The sequence below is a fragment of the Biomphalaria glabrata genome, chromosome 11 (assembly GCF_947242115.1).
Source record: "Biomphalaria glabrata chromosome 11, xgBioGlab47.1, whole genome shotgun sequence".
Taxonomy (NCBI): Eukaryota; Metazoa; Mollusca; class Gastropoda; family Planorbidae; genus Biomphalaria; species Biomphalaria glabrata.
In genome coordinates this window covers 27,662,801-27,688,723 of record NC_074721.1, presented here as the reverse complement: position 1 = coordinate 27,688,723, position 25,923 = coordinate 27,662,801, and the positions used below count along the sequence as shown (strand labels likewise).

At 35.7% G+C, this 25,923-nt stretch overlaps 1 protein-coding gene across 1 annotated transcript in view; it reads right to left on the bottom strand.

The window, feature by feature from the left end:
* Positions 1-25,545, bottom strand: part of LOC106052197 (transient receptor potential cation channel subfamily M member 1-like) — a 93,064-nt gene extending 67,519 nt beyond the window's left edge. Inside the window, exons 1-10 of the mRNA XM_056004107.1 lie at positions 25,300-25,545; positions 17,693-18,119; positions 17,525-17,554; positions 13,599-13,688; positions 13,132-13,249; positions 10,322-10,431; positions 10,167-10,206; positions 8,632-8,720; positions 7,858-7,901; positions 7,606-7,718 (exon numbers count right to left, since the gene is read on the bottom strand). Coding sequence (XP_055860082.1) covers positions 7,606-7,718; positions 7,858-7,901; positions 8,632-8,720; positions 10,167-10,206; positions 10,322-10,431; positions 13,132-13,249; positions 13,599-13,688; positions 17,525-17,554; positions 17,693-17,779 — 721 coding nt within the window. The 5' untranslated portion in view covers positions 17,780-18,119; positions 25,300-25,545. The remainder of the gene's footprint in view (positions 1-7,605; positions 7,719-7,857; positions 7,902-8,631; positions 8,721-10,166; positions 10,207-10,321; positions 10,432-13,131; positions 13,250-13,598; positions 13,689-17,524; positions 17,555-17,692; positions 18,120-25,299) is intronic.
* Positions 25,546-25,923: the final 378 nt, after the last annotated feature.

The window sequence follows — 25,923 nt, the reverse complement described above, 5'->3', positions numbered from 1 at the left end:
GAAATCTCAATGACTTTGCTGTTTTCTGTAATAAGGCAAAGAAAACAACAAAGGTAGGCGACACAAAGGCAGACCCCGAATGCGATGGTTAAATAACATTTGAGTTTTACGTTCTTATTTGATTTATAGAAATTTCTTCTAATTAACCTAATGACTTGTTTTATTTTTTAATAGTTTCATCAATATGGGGATTGTATGACAATTTTTCATTTATTACAACACCTAGGTATTTTGCGTTTTTAGTCTGCGTTACTGGTTTACCATGAATAAGATAAGTGAAATTTATTTGTGTTAGATATTTTAGTTACTCTTAACAACTGACTTTTTTCTGGGTGGAAAGACATGCTTCAATATGATCCCCATGTCTGTAATTCATCTAATTTCTGTATCTTTTGTTGTTTACATGTTAAACATATTATGCAATCGTCTGCAAACAATTTGACTTTTGTTTCTAAACTAATGCAATTTGGTAAATCATTTAAGTAAATTAAAAATAGTAGTGGACCTAAGACTGTTCCTTATGTTAACCCCGAGTTTACTGTTATATGTGTATTTAGAGTAGGGGTGCACCGGATAGTCGCTCCGGCTCCGGCTTCTGCCGAATATCCGGCGTTTTTTACTATCCGGTGCTATTCGGCTCCGGTCGGATATCACTACCGGATAGTAAACCGGATAGTAAAAAATACACATATTTAATATGCATAAAGTGGACCTCGTTCCATTAATGTCTGTTGTAGAATGTATTAATGTTTATATTAAAACAAAATAATGTGCTTAAAAATAGAGCCATTATGAATAATGCACCAAACATCGTTTATTATAAAGAGAAGGCGTGTTAATAACTTATTATAAATGAAATGAAACTTTACATCATAAATGCGCTTTACATACAGAGCAGCAATGGCTGACACTTTTTTTCAATTTGTCTCGACCTTTGAGTAGGTTAGTTCTTGACTACGTCATGCTGACCAGATGTCTGTCTAGCTGTGCAGGTATATCTCCAGAGGTAGAGATGAACAACTCCCACCCCTTTTATTTGTTTTGTCCATCACATTGAGTTTTTTTTAATAGGTAGGTGACCACAAGTTCAATACGATGGACGTAAGTTTACTGTCAGCGTATTGACACTCTCTAGAGGTCACACCTTTCGAGGGAACTGAGTTTGTTTATTTAGTAGTTAATCTTTATTAAGGGGGCTGGACTACAAGAGCCACACCTCTAAGGTAACCAGGTATATTTCGAGATGAACAACACCCTCCCCCCAAGTAAGATACGATGGACGTAAGCACTCTCTAGAGGTCACACGAGGGAACTATGTTTGTTTACTTAATAGCTAATCTTAATTGGGGGGGGGGGTAGACTGGACTTCAAGCCTAACATCTACACGGGTATCCGGACAAAGAGTTTGCTTATTTGGAGAAAAATCTTAATCACGTGGTTGGGCTAGAGGCCACACCTTTTCAAGTGTGCCGAGTTACTTGAACATAAATCTCAATAAGTAAGCTGGACTAAAGATCACACGCACCTAAACGAGTGACCTTTAGCTACACAGAACACAAACCGCGCGATTATATAGCCCAGTAAGCCAGTAACTAATTATTTTGTAGAAGACACGACCAGAGCTATATCTTGAAATGGAGAGCTAAACACCCCCTACTCTTTATTTCGTTGGTACTTGACACCCAATGTATTGATAGACATTGATCATTTTTTTAAGCCAGAATGAAAAAAACACAATGTGCTAACAAAGATATTACACTGTCAATAAATATTTTTCTAACGTGTTAACTTGAATATTACTCCTGCAGTTAAGTGTCTTGATTTGATAACAATATTCTTAATAATTTGTGACAGTCAATTAACTCCCTGTTATTACTAATTTTTTTTACTTAAGATGCGTACTTAGCCACTGTGTATCAGGCTAGGACGACTTTTACACACCTGACATCCATAGGCTTACTATCGTTCCCTTTTGTAACAGTTACTGTAAGTAATAATTAAGGAAGCTTTTTCTAACATACGTTCTTTGCATTTAATGTTTCTTACGTACGTTCTTTGCACAATAAAATAAAACAAAGATGTGCATGTTTGCGTGTGTGTATTTTTTTTTTGCCTTGTATTAAAACCTTTAGAAAGAAAGCTAATTTCATTGTTTAATTCTTTTGACTTAATAAATAACGGAAAACCTTACAGTAAATTTTAAAATCGCATAAAATAAATTGAATAATAGTACCGCAGTTAGATCTAGCAAACAAAGAAACAATATGCTGGACCTCTAACTAGTGGACGGGTATAATTTATCTATGTGCTTGACTGACCATGCCAATGTGTTATCTTTTTTGACTGACACCCAACTCTATTGCGTGCGTATGCTCAAGGAAAAAACAATGCGTGATGGTTAACACAAACAACTATACACACTACACTAGGACTACATGTGTAACCTCACTAGGTATATCTGACCAGGTTGTTGGTCTGAAATTCATGAACACATACATCCGACCACTATACAAGGCAGTTTGCAATTTACTTATGAGAGATTTACATTAGTAACTAGTTAAATATATACTAACATTATTTACATTGACCTTCCTACACACATCCTTTACAGTTGGTGGCATCGTACATACACACAGACACACTCATGCTATACAGATTTTTAGAAATACTGTTAAGCTTGAATAAATCAATCAGTAACAGAGTTTAAGACAATACGGTATATAAAAGGAAAAAAAACAACCAATATAGGTATGTTATTTAACAGTTTCGTAAAATGTTCAGCAACACAAGCTATTAACAAGACACTTATGTATCCGGCTCCGGCTCCGGCCCCGGCCGAATATCAAATTTTACTATCCGGTCATATCCTGCTCCGGCCGGATATCAAAAAGTACTATCCGGTGCACCCTTAATTTAGAGCCATGTATTATTACATTTTGTTCTCTCCCTATCATAAAATCTTTTATCAACTTTGGCAATGGACCATCAATGCTAACATTTTTACTTTTTTTAAGCAAACTATGGTGGTAAACTTTGTCAAAAGCTTTATTTATGTAAACGTTTACTATTATCTAAACGTTTTGAAAAATCATCAATTAATCCTATGAGTTGTGTTTTACATAATCTATATTTCCCAATGCCATGTTGGTATGGAATAAGGACACTATGTTTGTCTAAGTGGTTTATGATGTTGCTACATATTATGTGATTTAGAATTTTGAATTTTACATTGTATTTTTAGCCTGACTTTTTATTAACAGCATGACTCTGAAACCATAACAGACGTCAACCAGACTGCCTGCCTCAGCATGACCAAGACGAGTCTTTCCAGGACCTACATCATTTCTTGCTGATTTACGCCGAGGAAATTGGATTGAAAAGGAAGCGGGAACATCCAGCAGTTATGCTGGCAAACGACTGGACAATAAGAAATTTTACCATTCAGATCGGATAAAAAAGGACCTCAAAAAAACGTTAATTTAGTGTCAATCGTTTAAGAGACAATAAAGTGACGACGGCTTTTGCCGGTGAGGAAATTGGAAGCTGAGAAAAAAAATGTGATTGGTTAAGGAAAAAAAAAACACTATTACAATGTGACAATAAGATAAGAAAGATACGAAGAAAGAACGCTACTTCCATTTATTGGCGGCTGGGTAGCCCTGCCCAGATAAGGGTGAAGCGCTTTCATGGCCTAGGTACAAGAGGATACTCTTTGCCGAATTCTATGACATGGCAAAGAGCTCTTGGTCTAAACTGCTCTTAGATTGTGACGTTGCAGGTCAGTGGTGAGGCCTTCTATAACGTCTGGTCTAGACAGAATGGACTGGCCTTCTATAACGAATGGTCTAGACAGAATGGACTGGCCTTCTATAACGTCTGGTCTAGACAGGATGGACTGGCCTTCTAAAACGTCTGGTCTAGAAAGGATGGACTGGCCTTCTATAACGTCTGGTCTAGACAGAATGGACTGGCCTTCTATAACGTCTGGTCTAGACAGGATGGACTGGCCTTCTAGAACGAATGGTCTAGACAGGATGGACTGGCCTTCTAGAACGAATGGTCTAGACAGAATGGATTGGCCTTCTATAACGTCTGGTCTAGACAGGATGGACTGGCCTTCTATAACGTCTGGTCTAGACAGAATGGACTGGCCTTCTTTAACGTCTGGTCTAGTTAGAATGGACTGGCCTTCTATAACGTCTGGTCTAGACAGGATGGACTGGCCTTCTATAACGAATGGTCTAGAAAGGATGGACGTTGCAGGTCAGTGGTGAGGCCTTCTATAACGTCTGGTCTAGACAGAATAGACTTGCCTTCTATAACGAATGGTCTAGACAGAATGGACTGGCCTTCTATAACGTCTGGTCTAGACAGGATGGACTGGCCTTCTAAAACGTCTGGTCTAGAAAGGATGGACTGGCCTTCTATAACGTCTGGTCTAGACAGAATGGACTGGCCTTCTATAACGAATGGTCTAGAAAGGATGGACGTTGCAGGTCAGTGGTGAGGCCTTCTATAACGTCTGGTCTAGACAGAATGGACTTGCCTTCTATAACGAATGGTCTAGACAGAATGGACTGGCCTTCTATAACGTCTGGTCTAGACAGGATGGACTGGCCTTCTAAAACGTCTGGTCTAGAAAGGATGGACTGGCCTTCTATAACGTCTGGTCTAGACAGGATGGACTGGCCTTCTATAACGAATGGTCTAGAAAGGATGGACGTTGCAGGTCAGTGGTGAGGCCTTCTATAACGTCTGGTCTAGACAGAATGGACTTGCCTTTTATAACGAATGGTCTAGACAGAATGGACTGGCCTTCTATAACGTCTGGTCTAGACAGGATGGACTGGCCTTCTAAAACGTCTGGTCTAGAAAGGATGGACTGGCCTTCTATAACGTCTGGTATAGACAGAATGGACTGGCCTTCTATAACGTCTGGTCTAGACAGGATGGACTGGCCTTCTAGAACGAATGGTCCCGACAGGATGGACTGGCCTTCTATCGTCTCCTTCTATCTGGTTCAATATTTAGCTTGATTAGCATGGAACAAAATGGTGATAAACTCTCTCTTTGGTATTGAGACTGTTAAGGTTTGTCAATTAAAAGCCTGATGGAATGGGAAGATAACATTGAAAAATCCTTCAATAGCCTCAGAAATAGGATTATTTCTTTATTTTGTGATATACCTATTTAGCTGCTTGTATTTTTGCAGATTGGTACAGGCTAGTACGGGGTAAAACAAGGCTGTGTCCTAGCACCTACACTGTTCAGTATCATGTTCTCCGCTATGCTGACAGATGCATTCACAAATAGAGAAAACAACGGTATAAATATATCATACAGATTTGATGGTGGCCTATTCAACCCAAGGCAGCTTTAAGCAAAATAAAAAAACAAATGCAGCAGTAATCAGAGACTTGCTATTTGCTGCCGACTGTGCCCTAAATGCCTGCTCTAAAAACGATCTGCAGAGCATCGCCAAGAGCATGCTCAGACTTTGGCCTTAACATCAATACGATCAAGACTGAAGTCTTATATCTACCTGCTCCTGGGAAAGCCTACTCGGATCCAAGCATCACTATAAATGGACAGGATATAAACGCAGTGGACAAATTCACATATCTTGGCAGCACACTCTCCAGAAATGGAAAAATCGATAGTGAAATCGCTCTTCGTATTGCCAAGGCCAGTCCATCCTATGGCAGACGTTCTACAAATGTCTGGAACAGACGTGGCATCACCACAAACACAAAGCTAAGGGTCTATAGAGCCGTCATCCTCCCCACATGACTCTATGCCTCAGAAACATGGACAGTGTACAGTAAACATGCAAAGAAACTAAACCACTTCCACATGACATGTCTTAGAAAAATACTAAAAGTCAAATGGCAGGACAAAATACCAGAAAATGAAGTCCTTCGAAGAGCATGTCTGCAAAGCATCCACACAATCCTGATGCAGTCGCAGCTGCGATGGGCAGGTCACGTCTACAGAATGGAAGACCACCGCATCCTAAACGACTCTTGTATGGCCAACTAAGCGAAGGAAAGCGCTCGCAAGGTGGTTAAAGAAAGCGCTTCAGGGACACCCTCAAAGCTTCTCTGAAGGCGTTCAGCATAGACCCAGGCACCTGGGAGACAGAGGCACATGACAGAGCATCATGGCGTCGCGCTGTGAAAACTGGCACACAGGTTGCTGAGGAAAAAAGAACAACGCTTGCAGAAGAAAAACGCCAGAAAAGAAAAGCAAGACAAACGACACTAGCTCCAGCTGGAATAACCTGCCCAGTGTGCGGCCGAACATTCCGGGCTCACATAGGTCTCACAGCCACATGAGGAGGCATAAAACCCCAGTGCAAAGCCCTCAGCCCCCTAGATGACAATGTGGTCATCATCGAACCACGATGGACGAACTATATATACAGGCAAAAAAGTGATAAGGTGCACCTCTTACCCTGCTAAATGAAGAGTTGCAATATCGTTCGAAAGCGCTTATGTCAGCATAAGAAATGCTAAGAGATATCAACTTGCAGTTTGGTATTGAACATAATATAGCCAAATCCCACAACCTTTAGAAATAGTTCTGTTGAAATACTTGCTTTTGATTGCTCTGAGTAAATATTTCAAATAAAAAAAATGATTTGCTACCTCATTATATGGTCAGGATTCAAAACCTTGCCACAGAAGTTTAGTTGGTAAATAAAACGATGAAACCGCAGAAAATCGGTTCCATTAGACTTTACACATTTTCTTAAAGCTCTTGCTTTCAGACCAAAATGGCATCTAACCCTACTTCTGACGCCATCTTTACCTTCAATCAAGTCCAATAGGGAATAGGCGCCGATAGGCACCGTTCTTTCCGTTGGTAGTTAGAAAGGCTTTTATCCAACAACCAGGCCTTGACATTGGGATTCTTCATCCCATGTCCTGTTTGAGGGCTCTAAGTGGTAGACGACCATATTGATTGACTGGGCCAGACCGGGCCGTGCCGCGTACACAGCGCTCCGTTCCCGAGCTTCCTCACCAGCTATAAGTGATCAAGGACAGTGCTAACTGCGGGGAGCTTGTCTCATATTTCTATAATGTAACTGCCACTGTTCTGTGCGAGGGTCGCCAATCCAGCAATCTGGTTCTGATGACGACCCCCCACAAAGTGGGTCAGACGTCATCACTAGTCACTCCCATACATTCTCCTAACAAAAATATCCTTTATAATGGTAAAAACCTTTTTTTAACCGATCAATATCATTTCAAAATTGCTGTTTATACCATTAATTTTAAGAGTCGAGCGGTACCAGATGTGCCCGTTTAAAATTATGTTTTTATTTTAAAACAGCCAAAAACAAATATGTTGGCTTGTTATCATGTTTCTCAAAAAAAAAAAAAGGAAAGATTCGTTCGCTTTTCCTGGCAGATTTCAAATGTAAGTGTTAAAGGCCATGGTACCAATCCATCTTTGCAAGCGTGACTGCCCTAACAGAGAAAAATGCATTTTCAACTATAAATTTTAATTATTTATTGTCTTTATTGTTTAAATTATTATGTATTTGAATTGTTTTTTTATTTAAAGTATAATTTTGTCGGGTACTACGTAACAAGATCTTACCCAAATAGGAATGTAATATCTTCTGTGCAATGGAAGTTTCTGTCCATGTTTGGTTGATGTTCATTGTGACGTAATTCTTTGAAAGAACTTTCCCTTTTAGTACGTCACTAGATCTGGTAAACGGATGCAAAATCTCTATTCATATGGCATATAATAACTGATAAACCAAATGTATATATATATATAAATCTGATCGTAACATTAGATGTTTTTAATTTAAATGCAAAGTTGGTAGGAAGAAACATAATTTACTTATCACTTAAGGCTTCCTCAAATCTGGTTAAATTTTCAGATTCCTGAAATTAAAAGAATTGTTACTTTTAAAATAATTTTATCATATCATTTGATTTTTTCACACCATTTTTTATTCATTTTATATTTCAGATGTATTAGAGCTACTTAACAATCAAATTAGTAATTGTATAATTTTCTGTTCTGTGTTTTCAAATACATAATTAAAGATATTTTCTGTTTATGGAAACAAATATCTTTTACGCAATTTTATATAAGAATTAAAATAAAATGAGGAAAAAATATTAACAAAAGCATTAGTTTGAAAGTGATTTTTGACGTGGGAAAAAGCATTCATACATAAGAGAGAGAGAGAGAGAGAGAGAGACAGATACATAGTAATACATAGATACATAGATACATACATACATATTAAACAGACAAATACTGTTCAACATAAAAAAAAATGAAAAAAAAAAGTTTCTGTAGAATGAGTTATCTATGAGGAAACCTATGTATAAACATTTCAATTCAGTGTTTCTCAAACTGTGTTCCGCGGAATAGTAGTGTTCCGCGAGGCCTAATTAGGTGTTCCTCGAATTACTTTAATAATTAACGAGTAGGGTACCGTGACAATTAATCGATTTTATAGAGATATTTAATCAATATGTTCCATTAGATATTTAGAAAGATCAAAGTGTTCTCTTAAGGAAAAACTTATGGAAACACTTTTTTAATTGAACACATGTTTTTGTTTAACAAGTATTAATTAGAAACATTTTAGTAAACAATTACCTTCAAAATTATGATATTTCTATTATTTTTGATATACTCTTCCTGTTCTTTCTCATCCATATGATCTCCATTGTAAACAAGGAGACATTCTAGACAAATATATTTTGTAAATATAGTTAAATAAACTAAAAAGCTGTTAGTTAAAATCCATATATTAGTTGATCAATTTAAAATAAATAATTCAATGCATACTATTCATAACTTTTTTATACGAAATCTCATCTTGGATAGTCAAAATATAGTTTGTGCATTTGAGTTTTAGCGGCCCCCGAAAGGGGAAAAGCCGCTATTAGGTTTGAGCAAATTGACCACCTTGTTCGTCTGCCACACTCAGATCTCAAAAACACGAAGGGAAAAAAAAAACAAATGTTATTTTTTGTTTTCTTCAAGCAAACCGTTTAAATTATCAAAATAATTAGGCAAACGATTTGTTTATAAAAATACACCAAATCTAAAAAAATACATAAATGCAAGGTGGAAAGTCTTTGCAGTGTAATTTCTCAAATGGTAACGTTCCGACATTTCTTTTGCATTAAATATAGTTATTATGGCTTTAGTACTAAACACCAGATAATACAAAATCTCTAGGTTATAGGGTAAAACATGGACTAAGTAAAAATGGCGGACTTTTCCTCTAAGACTTCAAAACATAGCCCTAGTATTTTAAAGGTTTCATGAAATCCATTTTTTGAAAAAAAAAGTCTAAACTGTAGTGTAAATACATTTTTTTAAATGTTGTTTTATATATGTATATATAAATTATATATATATATTGTAATTAATAAAAACAAAAAATAAATATTATGCTGCTTACTCTAAGATATGTAAAATGGGAATATACGGTGGTAAGACCGCATTGCAAACAGCGATGTTTTTGCAAAAATCGGTATGGACAGACTTTTTGAGGTCCGATAGTTACGCTGGGCAGAGCACTTATATTGTATTACTAAACGAACGCATGCCATTCTTTTTAGGAGAGCTAAACGGTTGTCGGCGTAGTAAACGATAACGTAACAGAGGAACCCCAAAGTAACGCTTTAAGGACCAGCGAGACGGCGATCACTTACAAAGGTACATAGGCCAAATACAAATTTGAGACCACTAAGTGGCTTGCGAGTGGATTTTTTTTTTCGTAGAAATGTAACATTTCCTATTACGCGTGGCGGTAAGATAGTCATAATTAATTTTTATTTTACTACCTTTAAATATTGTATTTTTTCTAGTTCGCAATATATGCATTACTCGTTTTATTTAATTAAAATGTTTCAGAAGTAAAAGAATTATGTATAAAAAAAGTTAGACACACTTAATGTAGATTCAAATTTTTATAACATGGCATTTTTAAAACCTAGCAGTAAAATCGCAGATATCACAGGATTTACTTTAGAGCAGAACTCTCTATAGATATTAAATTCATCTATCGATATTATATAACTATTCAAAATAAGATAAGTGATTAGTAACACATTTCTGAATATAGGGATATACACATGCATATAATATTTTAAAAACTCAAATGTATTTTAAAAACTTACCAAGAGTTCTGAAGCCACTTATTAATTTCAGAAAGTCTTCCTGTTAATACAAAATAAAGGACAAATTGAAAGTTTAATCTATATTATTTGAATAACTAAAGGTTACACTTTTAACAAGAAAATGTATGTGTAATTTAGTTATTGCCTTGTTTTACCTCTGTTGAAAACACAATTTGTTCATATTCTTTAGTTACAGTTTGTCTAATTCTTTCAACTAATTCATACAAAGTGTTGTTATTTCCCTTAGGCAAAACAAGACAACAATCTGAAGAAACAGAAACAAATATTTCGTTTGGATCAGTCATGTAATCAAATTTGTAATAAATCTAGACATGCATTAATAAATCTGTGAGATTCTAAATATTTTACCAATGTTTTAGTTTAGCGCAATGTCATGCTTATAGCTTTCTGAATGCTCTATATACCCGGGCATGCTACCCCACCTCATAGTGGCGCCCGGGTGGAAACGATCGTAGGAGGAAACGATTAGGCTAAAGGGTTGCAAAACAAGACTCCCGTGGGGGTGCCTAAGGGGGTGCGAGAGCATCCTCATTGCACTGTGCTGAATTGTAAAAAAAGCTCCCACAACCTTGTCCCAATCAATGCTCTGTTCCTCAAGAGGCCGTTACATAAATGGCGTGTCCCGCACGTTTAGCCTGGTATAGAAAAGGAAAATGGCGGGGGTCTAAATTTACGCGGCCGCTTGCCGCGAGTCTGACCCACCCGTCAGACAGAACAGTGTACACTGTTCTCTTTCAGGCCAGTGAGAGGGAGCTCTTGTTCACTTTTGATGGCTTAGAGTTCCAAGAGCTGAAGGCTTAACTCTACCTGACAGTTTCAAGAAGAAGAAGAATGATCTATGATCCTATCACTTATCTGGAAGGAGGGGGAATAGGAAGGTGTATCTGGGTGAAGATTTAGTAATCGTTTTTAGGTGAATTTTCAAAATAATAATTTTTTTTTTTTTTTGGTCATTTTACAGTTTAACAGCTTTTGATGTATAAAACCTTTTTCATAATTATTTTAAATTCATTATTCACTATAGGGCTTATAATGACTTATTCATAAAAAAAATATAACATTTATTAACATAGTACTTCAGTCTCTTAGTCCAATACAAATGATACCAACTAGTTCAAATGACTTTTAAAAAGCACTTAGAAGAAAGTTACCTAATTTTATAATTTAATCTCTTAGGCCTATACATGTGTAATCACCTCGCGTATCCTCTCAAAGTAATATGAAAATGAAGCACCAGACGTTTTCGACATTTCTACCGAAATACATTACAATAAAATATATAAACATTTCGTTGTCTGTATTGAAGGATGTTGAGTTGGGTATCTAGCTACACTCACTCAGTTTTTTTTAGTAATCTATGTACGATGTATTTTCTACTTGGTTGTCAACCAATGATGAATGCAACCCTGCTCGGACCGCACCCACTCGCATCTCTTAATGACACCATTGCATATAGATTAATATAAACATATACATTTCAAGTCAAGAACGTTTGGATATTACTTTACGGTTAAAAGGAAAGGAATTAGTCTAAAGTGTACTAAACAAAAAAAATATTCAAATAAAATAACATACATTTTAAGATCAATTTGTCATTTTAATAATCATGTTTCTTATGTTATCACAGAGCCTTGAGCTAACATACTTTTGTCAACGCGTTTTATAATTTAAATTATTTTTATTACTTTCGCGGGTCCCACTTTTACTTACCACAGCGTTGTGAAAGAATTTGGTGTGCGTATGTTTGTTGTAGTGTTTGTTATAGCACGATTAAGAATTAATTATTTGTTTCGGAATTAGGGGACTTTTGACACGTAACTAGGAAAAAAAAAAGACTAGGTTTTAGCCAGAGCGAAATATCAGCCGATGTAAACAGACTACTTCCAGGACGCACTAGAGATCGTGAGATTGTTACGAACAAAGTGATTTAACTAACATTCGCCGGTTCCCTCCATTTCTATTAAAATTCTTGTTCAGCATCTGTGATAGTAAATGTTATTGTCTTGTCAGCTCCGTCCTGTTATTGTAACCCAGTAACCCACAATGCTGGCATGTTGAAAGAATGTGCTCATTAACAGATAGGGGTGGGATAATTGAATTCCTTTTAGGCCTATATATATGGACGATCTAACTTGAATATAGGGCATTTAAAAAGACAAAAAAGTGTTTGTTAGTTTCTACTAGCCTACTACCTATTATTACAGTATCAGCCTCGACTAACTTATATTGCTTGTTCGCCTTTCACAGGTATTGTTACCTCCGTTTGGTTTATCTATTTTAGACGCCGCCTAAGCGCCTAAAATATATGAGTGTCTTCCGTAAGTTACGCCCATGTACCTGGCCAGTAAATGGTTTATCCTAATGGGGATAACGTGAGGTCAGGAGTGCAGAACAACAGTTTAACAGGCTGGATCTGTTGGTGTAGGTTGTGAAATAGAATTTAGGGTAGTGAATAAAGCACAGCAGATTGATGAAACATATATTAGCGAACTCCCAAAGGAAAAAGGTTGCAATCACACCTATATGTATAACTGTATGAGACAGAGGTATACGGTTTTCTTTCTTTAATTATGTGGTTGTTTAATTACATATAGAACGTATCACAAAGAGGTTTTTAAAAATATTATTAAAAAAAAACAAAAAAAAATTATTTTTTAACACCATGGTTTTTTTGACTGATTGTTTGGCGGCCGCACAATGTATTAAAACACTATTGGGGGAAAAACTGAATATGTCTTTAAAGCGCTAATAAAGTCAAAAACTATAAAGTGCACTGTGACGTCTCTAGCTTTGTTTCCAATCTTATTGCTATAGAAGTCTTTTATTCCCAATTTCTCATGTCTTGCATCTTGACAAACAAAGAGAAAAACTCCATCGTAACTGGAAATGGTCACAATAAGATATACATAAACTCAACAATCATTTGTGATATCTTAATACTTACCTTCTTTTTTTAATAAATTAATAAGCTTGAAAAGAAAATTCCGAAGGTTATGTTCAGATTCGACACTGTAGCCTTCATCAGATTCTTCTAGAACCGAGCCAACAAGTTTGACAATCAACTGTTAACATATGTGAAAATAAAATATGTTCGCTTTCTTGATTAGGACATAACGTTTATGTTTAAAGAAACAAAACAACATATTTTAGCGGCCCCCGAAAAGGAAGACGTAGCAGTCCAATCACATCAGTATGTCCGTCAGTATATATATATATATATATATATATATATATATATATATATATATATATATATATATATATATATATATATATACACACCTTTTAATTAGATTTATGACCAATTTGATTAAATTAAAATAATAATTGAATTTTTTTTAAAGATGTGTCAACTAGCTAACAAAATATATAAATTGTCAATGTTTAATTGCAAATCTAATTCACATTTACCAAAAATTTATTCTCTTTCTTCTCTTGCTTTTCAGACTTTGGTTTCACTTTATTTCTTCTTGGACAACAATGGAATGTTGACTTATTATCCTTAAAGTAAAATAAATGTTATGATTATTATAACAAATTGTGTTACAATAATTGACTCTCACGTTTCTTTCAATAGATATATAAATCACTCTCTAAGTTTTTTAATACATGTAACAAAATTTAATTATGTGGTTTTCAATAGGGTTTGTTGCTGAACATAAAAATTATATATGTGTCAGACGCGATTAGCCCAATTTTCAGTAAAAGAAATTACAAAAGTCATTTCTCTATAGAAGAAGTTACGAAGACTATATAAAATACAACCACAGACCTATATATACTACAATAAATATAGGTTTTTGATTGCTAGTTGCGATTTATTTAGGTAGGTGCTGTTTTACTATTACATACCAAGTATTAGAGTTTAGAAAAACCCAGGTTTGTTTCTTGAGCAACGCTATTAGCTAACACCTCATATCATCTCTCCATTAGTATATTTAGATCTATAATCTAATTCTAGTCTAGATCTATATATAAAAATCGAATAGATCTAGTAATAGTATAAATTCTATCTTGAGACTAGATTGCCGAGTCTAGACTATGCTATGCCTATAGTCAGTTTTTATTTTTAAAAAGTCTAGATATTAATAAAGACTAAAGTTTTTAAATTATTAGATTATTAGATATAGACATAAGACATAGATCTAATAATACTGTAATACGTTTACTATACTCTATACTTAATCTACTAAACTAGAGATCTATCTATAGATCTATCTATAATCTAGTCAATCTAGATCTAACTTCTACTTATAATGAATTATTTAATAAGTTAGTACTTAGACTTAGATCTATTATAATTTATTAATAGATTTACTTTTCAATGCCTAGACCTAATAATACAATTGCGAATGATGTCTATAATGACTGATTATTTTTTTTTATAATAATAGGCCTACTAAATCTAGGTCTAGACTCTACTTAAATCTAGTAAAAAATAATGACTGTTTAAGACTCTAGATGATTGAGAAGTTCACATATAGGTGTTGTTAATAATACGGCATGTCGGCTGAAAGTATATAAAGTGCTTTTTTTTTGTAAAAATAAAAAAGAGGCTCCGGTACTCAGTGATAGATTGCCTAACTTTCAACTAATAATAAATTAACAATTAACGTTGAATTACAAGAAAAGTAATCATTTTTCCCGACATTGAATGGGCCCTTACCCCGTACCGGTGCGTACCGTCACAAAAATATATGTATATCTCAATCTTCTTTCATTTAATTTTTTTTGCGGGATTATTGCTACTTAATACATTGATACCGGATCGATTTAAATAGGGCCCAATATACAAGCAGGATTTCGAGCATTAGATAAATTTATTTTTTAAGTACAAAGTTTTATGGAAGAGGCAATATATTAGTTGTTTGAAGTTTGTAACTTCTTAAATTCAGGCTAAAAATATCGAAGCCTACATTTTTACACTCATTTCTAAACAATTACAAGAGACGGACTGACTCATAGTGTAGCTTGTGTACATCTGCAAAAACACAAACTTAGACTTTCAGAACTATTAAAAGAAAAACGTAGTGATTATTTTTACTGTATAATTCTATTATTATTCCTTTTTAGAATTAGGATATAAACAAAAATTTGCCATATGACTTTATCTAACAGAAAAAAAATTAAACTTACGTCTATTTATGCGGTTATTTATAGTTACCTAGTAATATAAAATATATTGTACTAAAACGTACATTCATCATAATGCAGCCATGCGATTTTTCGTTTATAAACATAGCATTATTTAGGACCAATATTTTACAAAGGCTGCTTGGAGAAATCAGGTATACCCATTAAACGACCCCTTTACTAAAGAAAAATTTAAGAAACTAGAACAGACACACAATAAACAGTGACATTCATAAGAAACTAATATTCAATATTGATTAGAGTAACACCTTTTTAAGTAATCATTTAAAGTTTAAAATCACTACAATTTTTTTCAATAATTATTTTGTGTATGAAATTGTGTTTCGGAAAATGCCGGGTACATGAAATAAGCTAGTCCTAAAAAAACAACACAGATCTTGGGTAAAATATCAAATAAAGTACTGTAAATGTGTAGTTTCACGCGCTTCTTTCGGGTTACATTCCAACTACCCGTATTTTTGTGCAAAATTTTTTTCTCTTTCAGGTACACTTAAAATTATAGCATAATAATGTCAGTTTAATTTAAAAAGAGAACTCAAAAATACAAAGATATATAGGGAAAAAAGCGACTTCCGGCCCAATACTTTTTAATCAAATAAACGAAACGGACTAGTCCAACAAACCCTATTGCTAAGACAATTGCAAAAACCCAACACCACAAAAAAATTACTCTAATGTACACATTTACTTAGAGCATACAAGGTGCAAATGTGTATAGTTATAACTTTTATGGATGTACGGATTGGGGTAGAGTGTGTAGTCAGACAACGCAAATCTGCACAGGCCAGCGCTAGACGAGCGATCAACCGCGCTTACTGCCAACAACAATTTCACAATTGTTTAATTTGTTCGCTACAAAGAAACGCTACTTCAAGAAATATCTAAAGTCAACACTACTTAGACCAATCAAGTAAGCTACGGTCATGTAATCAACTAGAAGTCACATTCTTCGTTCCACATGCTAGGACAAATGTGTACACGTGCTCCTTCTTCCCTAGTGCTATTAGAGCATAAAATGGGTAGCTTGAACCAGCTCCGAAAACCAGTGACTTTGCAGAATTTAAGTCATTGGTTAACATACTTGACTAGATTCATGACGCATAGAACGTAATCATCTTCATTTTGAAGTAAGTCTGTATAATATAAGATAAGATAAGAAGTGTTGTGCGACGTTACGCCAGCTTATACAATGCCTTTGAGGGCTCAATATAAAGATCGAAGATGTCACTGATAGGACGGCTCACTACAGCTAGGCTATGTTCAGTTCAGTGTTTTTCAGCATTTTGGTTGGTTATTTACGATTCATAACGACGGTTCAGTGCGAAGTAAAGTCAAGACAGCTCGCAAGTACGAGACGACGTCTTGACAACGAGACCATTGTGTGAAGTCAGCCTTAACAGCTGAACCAGGTGAAAGTCTGGAACGAAGCAGAGAGTCCAGTGGAGTTTGATACAAACGGTTGTCAACTGTGAAATATTTGCACAGTCTGTTTTACGTGTTGCCAATAGTTCAGTACTAATTGTGATTTATTGTAAATTAAAGTGTTGCGTTACTACAGAGCCCTAAGTTTTCAAGTTTTGAGTTTGTAGTGTTAAGTGAAGCAGTTTGCAGAGAGATTGAGTGATGGCGCAACGATTCAACAGACTAAAGGATATATATTTCAATTAGTTCTGATTAGCCATGTTAAAAATGTATAATAGATCGAATCCAAAAACAATAAATCTGTGCGATTGGTAATATATTTTCCGATTTGTTTAGTACTATTTCATGTTTTTATCGCTTATCTGGATCAAAGGAAAAAACATGATACCACTAACGTCAAATTTTATTTCATTTATTCTTCCATAAAAATAAATGTATATACATTTTTGTAAAAGTGGTACTTCTTTTAGAGAACCAAAATGTATTTCCTAGAGGGAAAAAAAAAGCAAAAAAAAAAAAAAAAAGCAGAGGCAAGATTTGTGTATTGTAAGTGTTAATGTTGATGTCGATTGTACAGTATTGGCTTTGATGTATTTGACATTAAACTGTTACGTTACTTTGGAGCCCTGAGTTGTCAAGTTCTTTAAGTTAGTTGTGGCATGTGGTGCAGTTGGCAGAAAGCCTGGATAGTGAGAAACAGTATTAAGTTAGTAGTGAAATCGATTAGAAAAATTGAAATGCTATATGATATAGTTATTTACCTGTCTGTTATTATTTATTGACGCATCATTCTGCAAAAAAATTATCATTTAAGTGAATTAAAACAAGTATTTTGTTTTAAACTAAATAATACTCCTAGTGCATTGACTTTAACTATTAAAAAATATATATTGTATGTATTATAAAAAAAAACATAACTATATACTTACTTTCTTAACTACAAGATACTTGTCTGATTCCAATTTATGCTTTTTATCCATAATGCTTGTAGTTTTTTCTTCATCATCCCCTTCCATTTCTATTTCAAAAAAAAAACGAAAAAAATTGTGGGCCTACTTAGTTACTGCAAAGTATGTATTGTTATGACTTTGCCATGCGCACCGCCATCCAAGATAGTGCAGAAAGAAGGTGCGCACTATCTGTGACTAAGCAAGATGGATGTTGACATTAGGAGACTAACGATTTCCGCCCAAGTAGAGAGCCAATATGGAGATGCTGTACTCAAGGTTGATGCCCTTTGTGTTTGTCATGTCTTTATGTAAATAAACGTCTATGTCCTCGTTGAGTTGCCTCACTTAAGTTATTACAGTATTATATAAGCGAAATGCAACTCACTGGCTTATCACTAACAGATCTCTGAAACAGGAAAAATTACATATTATAATACTTTATGTATTTTATAATTTAGTAAGTTATAAAATGAAATTTAATGTAATTTTTGTATAAGACATTGGTTTATTTATAATATAAACTATTGCATATTTTGGAATATAAATCAAACTCTACTTAAACTGTTAGGTTGCTATCTAATTTTCATTAATTAACTAATTTAAAAATATCGGCAACAAAACAGACCAAACTACTGCGTAGAGTTAACAAAGCTCATACCATAGTTAAGCCCAAATAATCATCTATTTAAAAGTGTAAACCTAAAACTGGATAAGACATATCACTGACATATCACTGACTCACCGTGGACGTACTGACTGACATATCACTGACTCACCGTGGACGTACTGACTGACATATCACTGACTCACCGTGGACGTACTGACTGACATATCACTGACTCAACGTGGACGTACTGACTGACATATCACTGACTCACCGTGGACGTACTGACTGACATATCACTGACTCACCGTGGACGTACTGACTGACATATCACTGACTCAACGTGGACGTACTGACTGACATATCACTGACTTACTTACTGTGGACGTATGAACGTACTGACTGACATAGCACTGACTCACCGTAGACGTACTGACTGACATATCACTGACTCACCGTGGACGTACTGACTGACATATCACTGACTCACTTACCGTAATCGTACTGACTGACAAATCACTGACTCACTTACCGTAAACGTACTAACTGACATATCACTGACTCACTTACCGTAGACGTATTGACTGACATATCATTGACTTTCTTACCGTAGACGTACTTACTGACATATCACTGACTCTCACTTACCGTGGACGTACTGACTGACATATCACTGACTCACCGTGGACGTAATGACTGACATATCACTGACTCTCTCTTACCGTAGACGTATTAACTTACATATCACTGACTCACCGTAGACATACTGACTGGCATATCACTGACTCACTTACCATGGACGTACTGACTGACATATCACTGACTCTCTCTTACCGTGGATGTACTGACTGATATATCACTGACTCTCTTACCGTGGATGTACTGACTGACATATCACTGACTCACTTACAGTGGACGTACTGACTGACATATCACTGACTCACTTACCATGGATGTACTGACTGACATATCATTGACTCACTTACCATGGATGTACTGACTGACATATCAATGACTCACTTACCATGGACGTACTGACTGACATATCACTGACTCACTTACCATGGACGTACTGACTGACATATCACTGACTCATTTACCGTGGATGTACTGACTGACATATCACTGACTCACTTACCGTGGATGTACTGACTGACATATCACTGACTCACTTACCGTGGACGTACTGACTGACATAGCACTGACTCACCGTAGACGTACTGACTGACATATCACTGACTCTCTTACCGTGGATGTACTGACTGACATATCACTGACTCACTTACCATGGACTTACTGACTGACATATCACTGACTCTCTCACTTACGCAAAACAACTTAAAACACATTGAAAATAAATGTAGTAGCACACTTTTTGTAGTGTTTTTTTAGCATATTTCATGCTATACTATTGACAAGGTTGAAAACGTGGTTTTAATTAAAAGTAACATCTATATATATATATATATATATATATATATATATATATATATATATATATATATATATATATATATATATATATATATATATATATATATATATATATATATTACATTCTATTTCAGATTTATTTTTTAAAAAAAGGAAATGTGTTAATAAACAGAAAGAAAGAAAACATGAAATATTTATCCAGAATGCAAAATAGCAACGATCTGTTTGAATGGAAGATTTTCTATTATAACAAAATGTTTTATACTTATGCATTCCTTATCTAAACATTTTTCTAACTACTTTATTTGCACCTAAACAACCATTCAAATACATTTATTGCCATTCAAAACAAAACCAATAAAAAAGTTCGCATTCTAGTAACTAATGACAACGAACCTATAAGGAAGTTCCAAGAACAGCTTTTGTCATTGGCCTTGAGAACTAGAGCGTAAAATCAATATGTTGTATTCATCTCCATGTTAATATGACATTGACGCAACAAAGGCAAAATGAAGACTAGAACTAAATGTAAGCCAACTTGACTAATTGCAATATGGGGTTAATGAGGAGTCAACAACTGTTTAAACATGACACATATTCTTAAGCACAGATTAATATAACATAAGAAAGTAAAGTACTACCTTGCATTCTATGGGGCAGATTATGTAAAGATTACCTAATTTAGATTAGATTTACGTGAAAAATAAAGCCGAGATAATCTATTAGTTGACTGAAAGCAACATGACACTTAAAAATAGATTAGTTTTAATATTTTATAGCAATGCAATATCGATCTAGACATCTGGAATTCAGAATCTACAATGTAAATCTAGAATTTGACTACTTAATCTAGTCTATATTCTTCTGAACTAGACCTAGAAATTCTAGATTTAGAATTTACAATGATTTAAATTAAAATATAGGTCACAAATCTACATCTAGTCTATAAAATCTAGATAAGATCTAGTCTAAAAAATGTGATTACATCTAAATCTAGCTAGCGCTTTCCTTTTCTCTCTCTCCTACTCTCTCTCTCTCTCTTAAATATATATGTATAAACTAAGCACTTAATCACTCAACTACCGCACAACAAAGTTAAGTTCCCCTTTCAAAACGCCTTACTTTCCCCAAATAATGTCAGGTATTAGAGCTGGGTTGATGGGTGGACTCACAAGCCGCCAAAGATCTAAAAATTAAAAATCTCAGTCTTCTTATTGTTCAATCTTTTTGACAGGTCAAATGTGATGGTGGTATCTGGAAGCTTGTTTTCCTTTATGTGCGTAACAAACATTTTCTGCTAGAATCAAGACCACTTGATAAGCAGCCAAACCACTTTTGTCATTCAGGCACAGATCACACACCTTATTCCTTATAGCAAGAATAATGCAAACAATTTGCATAAAATTATTATTTTTGATTCGCTTAATGTTGAATCAAGAAACACAAAAAAAAAAAAAGAATTGTCTATTCCTCATTTATACAACTTAATTAGCACAAATGACTAAAAAAGAAATGTGTGTATCGCCGCCCATTCCCCCCGCCCCCGAAAAATTCTGGTAAAGCAAATATTTGAATCTACGACACGCTATTCTTAAGATCGGCATTTACATCTAGACCAAAAAGAAAATGCGCAAAATATTCCTAAGTAATGTTTTTATTTTATTTTATTTTATTCAACCCAAACATTAATCTGAGATTGATGGCAGGCATGGAAACTCCTTAATAAATTGGCTAGGGCGAAAGAACCAATAGCAGCAGCGACCCTGCTAACGGCTCAGGGAATGGAGGTCACAAACGTCATAGGTCTTATCTCATCTTATATAATACAGACGTTACTTCAAAAAAGAAGATGACAACGTCCTACGCGTCATGCATTTAGTCATGCATATTAACCAATGACTTAAATTCTGCCAAGTCACTGGTTTTCCTGGCTAGCTCAGGCAACCCATTCCATGCTCTTATAGCGCTAAAGAAGAAGGAGTATTTGCACAGATATAGCGGCCATATCTAAGTCAGCGAAACGGAGCGACATGTCAAAAGCCTTTAACAGCATCAGAAAGGCCAAAGCAAAACGCTGCATGGTTTAAAGATCAAGACACGGAATGTGGTCAGTACAAAATCTAACATGAAAAGATATATTTTGAGAAATTGGGTAGGGGTGATTTGGGTGACACATCTCGCATTGCGCTGGTAAAGTTAAGCAAATGAAGACAAGACCATCACCGAGCACTGGTCGTTTGGCGATCATCTCCTTTGGAATGGTCATTACATGTGACACCTACCCCGCTTCCTCTCTTCTGCTCACATTTCACTCCTTGTATATACTCTTTCCTCCACCCATCCCCTCTCTCACGCGATTTTTGTTTTTAATTTTAAAGTAATATCTTAAAAAACGTTTTTGAAAATAAAATTGTGCCTCTTAATAAACACACATACACAAGCCAAAATGTTTATTAAAGAAAATGATGTGAAAAACAAACACTCATTTACATATAGTACGTGAAAAATATGTCTAAACACAAACAAACATCCAAAACATAAATATGAATATTTTTTTTTAAAGAAATAGTACAATAAACGTACATAATGTATTTCGCGCCAAAACGTCCTGTCGCCAAAAGACCGCAGAACACATGGTCAACAGAAGGCTCCTATGGTTCCTGAAAACGAAAGGTCTCAATGCTCCTGAAAAAGGCGGGTTCAGGCAGCACTAAATTGCGATCGATCAGGTGACATTATTTATGCAGAAGGTGGCAGACGGCTTTCAGTGAGGCAACAAGAATTGACCTAGTCAGTCGACGCTAGTGGTTTTCATCGATCTCAATAAAGTTTGTTTTTAAGCTCATGAGCTTAGGTGTGGGTTCTCATATGTTTAAGTACAGACACGAGTTGGTAAGCACGTGTCGAGGAAACTTCCACTGGAGCAGGGTGTGCCGCAAGGGTTGTCTCTTAGTTGTCCACTCATCTTGTGTTCATCAACGACTTATTGGCCCTCTTAAAATGTCAGAAGCTCCCGTGCTTTGGGAGTCGGGGAGGGATTGCCAGCAGCTCATTGGCACTCTCGAGCAAGAACTGACGACAGTGTCTTGTTACGCCAGGCTATGGGGCCTCAATGTAAACTGCTCAAAGTTGGTTTACTCGTAGTTCACGTTAGGGCGCGATATAGGGAAGGAATCAGTTGAGCCCTGGATGGACGGCAAGATTCTGGCATGGGACAAAAAGTCCAAGTACCTAGGGGTCATCCTCTATCAGAAATTGACCTTGTGCTCTGTTCAACATAAAGGCATCAAACTCATATGTGGAACGTTTCGCACAACGTCCATTGCCGCAGGCGAGATCATTGCGAGATCATGTCCGTTGAGTTTGAGCTGAGAGCGAGCCGTCTTACTAGCTCACGAGAGATACGGACGGCTGGAGGAGGGATGCCCGCTCAGAAGTCTGGTCGACAAATGGGAGGGCAAGAGACGTCTAAAAAAACCGGCCCTGCTTCATGCAAGTGGGCTGGTTAGAGAGATGAACTTACCGTTAGAGCGGGCTGCTGTTTCCCCATCGTGTTCCTTCCCCCTTACAAAGCTTTTGGTATGCCGACGGTATAGAAGAGCCTATTTGACCTGAATGTGACAAAGCGGTGCGATCCTACACGGCTACTACAAGCAGCCAGAGAAACTATTGCTTCGTATCCGGCTGGAGTGACCACTATCTCCACGGATGGCTCCGTGCACTGTTAGAGCTGGGTATAGGGTGGTGGTCCGACTCTCTTGCAATCTCGAAAATGTGGAGCTGAGTAAACCCTGCAATCGGAAAAGCAGCACGGAAGCTGAGTTGGAAGCAATGCTCGTAGCATTAAAGTGGGTAGCGGAAAGAGTCGAAAATAGATTCAAGACCCTAGCGGACGTGGTCATTTTCACCGATTCCATCTCTGCCCTCAATGCCCTTGAAGGTTACCTTGCAGGCGTCGGAAGGGTAGAATCGTTCCTCGCGGTGGTGTAGCGACTTCTACAGCTCAATGTAAATAGTTTTATACAGTGGGTCCCATCCCATTGTGGTCTGGTCAGTCATCAATCGGCTGATTTTTTAACAAAGGTCGCGGCGGCAACCTGCACCTTATATGATGAACCGTGCACCCTCGCGAAGGTACGATTCCTAGCCGACATCCTTTTGTTGGCTCCTTGGTACGACAATTGGGACGCTTCCGACAATGGCCGAGAGCTACGCAGGAAGTTGAGTAGACTAGACAAAAAAAAATGCGTGGTGTGAGCTCTGCCGTGTAGAGCAGAGAGACCTAGCCAAGTTCCGAGTCGGGCACTGTCCAATAGGCGCGTACTTTTGGACGTTGGAAGTTGAACTACGACAACGATAGCACGTAATTTTTCTGAATTTCGATCTCTGCATGTGGGACGTTCGGGACAAGGAATTGATAGACAGAATACTGGTCCTTGGCGGGCAAGAGGTATGTCCTTGTACGGAGATAAGGCGACCTTACAACTCACTGCCCGCTTCCTCTTCCGTGCTCTAAGGGAGTAATTGTCAGCATGGTTTGTTACTAATGGGGTTTCTGATTCGGTATACAAGAAGTTTTTCTTTAAACGTACAATTAAAACGAAGTTCGTATTAAAATTCTTTTTTAAAAACAACATTTAAATCAGTATTATATTCCATGAGTTACTAAATGGTAAATCTATTTTATAATGATCCATTCATAATTTTTACAATTGTAATCATAGAAGAATTTTTTTTTTGTACAAATGCGCGAATCTATTAATAAAGCTTGATTTATTAATGAAGAAGCATGTGAACTTTTTAATAAGACTTACTTACCCTGAAGTTTTTCATTGAAAAGTGGTGTAACTTTAAAAAAAAATCTGCTTGCATATATAATTTTAAATATTAGCTGGTTCACTTTCGGAAAAGAAAAAAAGTAGCCGTTGCATCAGAACTTTGAATGATCTAAAATATTAAGATGTCCGATTTCCATTTTATGTTCTAGTTTCTGAGATCTAAACGGGACGGACTGACGGACAGACAGACCAAACAAATTTAATAGCGTTTTTTTTTCCCTTTCGGGTCCACTAATAAACAGTATATTCCGTTACAATACTATTTGGTTCGTTATTCACTGACGGAGCCCTGGCCTTCCTGCACTGCTTGTAGTTGCCTACGTAATACAAACTCTTTTGCGTGGTTTACCCCACGAGTCCAAGACTAAATAAAAGGGAAAAAAATGGTAAGTAGTTTAATTAAGAATGGTTTTAAAACTGATTATAATTATTTAGTTCAAGTAAAATAGAAAATAAAAAAAATATTGAAAAGATAGAGATATCGATATGTTAGCGAAAATGCCTAGAATATTTTTGTTGTATTGTAAACCATTAAAAATAAAGAGAGAATGATAGAGAGAAAAAGAAATGGATTATTGGATTGATTGTTTTATGTAGGTAAATCAAATAAATACCACACGTATAATTTAGTCATTAGTGCAGACATGTTTAAAATAAATTAATATAAAGTAATAAGTAATAATATAAACAAACACACAAAACCAACTCACATTGTAAGGTCCAAATGTTATTTGAAATGTTTGAAAACTAACGTTGAATATCTCGAGCACAATTTGATTATTTTCTCTTGGAATACAGTTAAGTTGTGAAAGTCTATTGACTACTTTATAACTGCACTCTATATTCTGTTCATTTCCCACATCGTTAGTTATAAAGTTTTTCTCAGTATCCACATCGACCTATACATAATATGACAATCTAACATCATGGCATTGTGGCAAAAAGAGCCAGTTCAAGCTCAGGTAACTTCGACTTGTAATGATGGAGAGTTTCTCTGATATTATACCAGCTTTTGATCAATATTGATTTATTGATAATTACGTTCGATTGTTACGTGGGGTAAATCTAGTCCAACTAGAGTAATCTTTTCTTACTTCTTCTGTTGAGCCATGACTATAATTATGTATATCGATTGTCAAAAGTATGAACTTATACTTTTATATATTTATTTTTATATGAAAAAAGAATGACAAAATAATAAATAACAATAGAATATAATGTCGTTAAAACATAAAAATGTAACATCTATAGATAAAGAGCTAATGTAAAAATTGATTGTGCCTGTTCATTAAAATAATATGATGGGCTAATGTTAGTAGGTACAGAAAACGTGA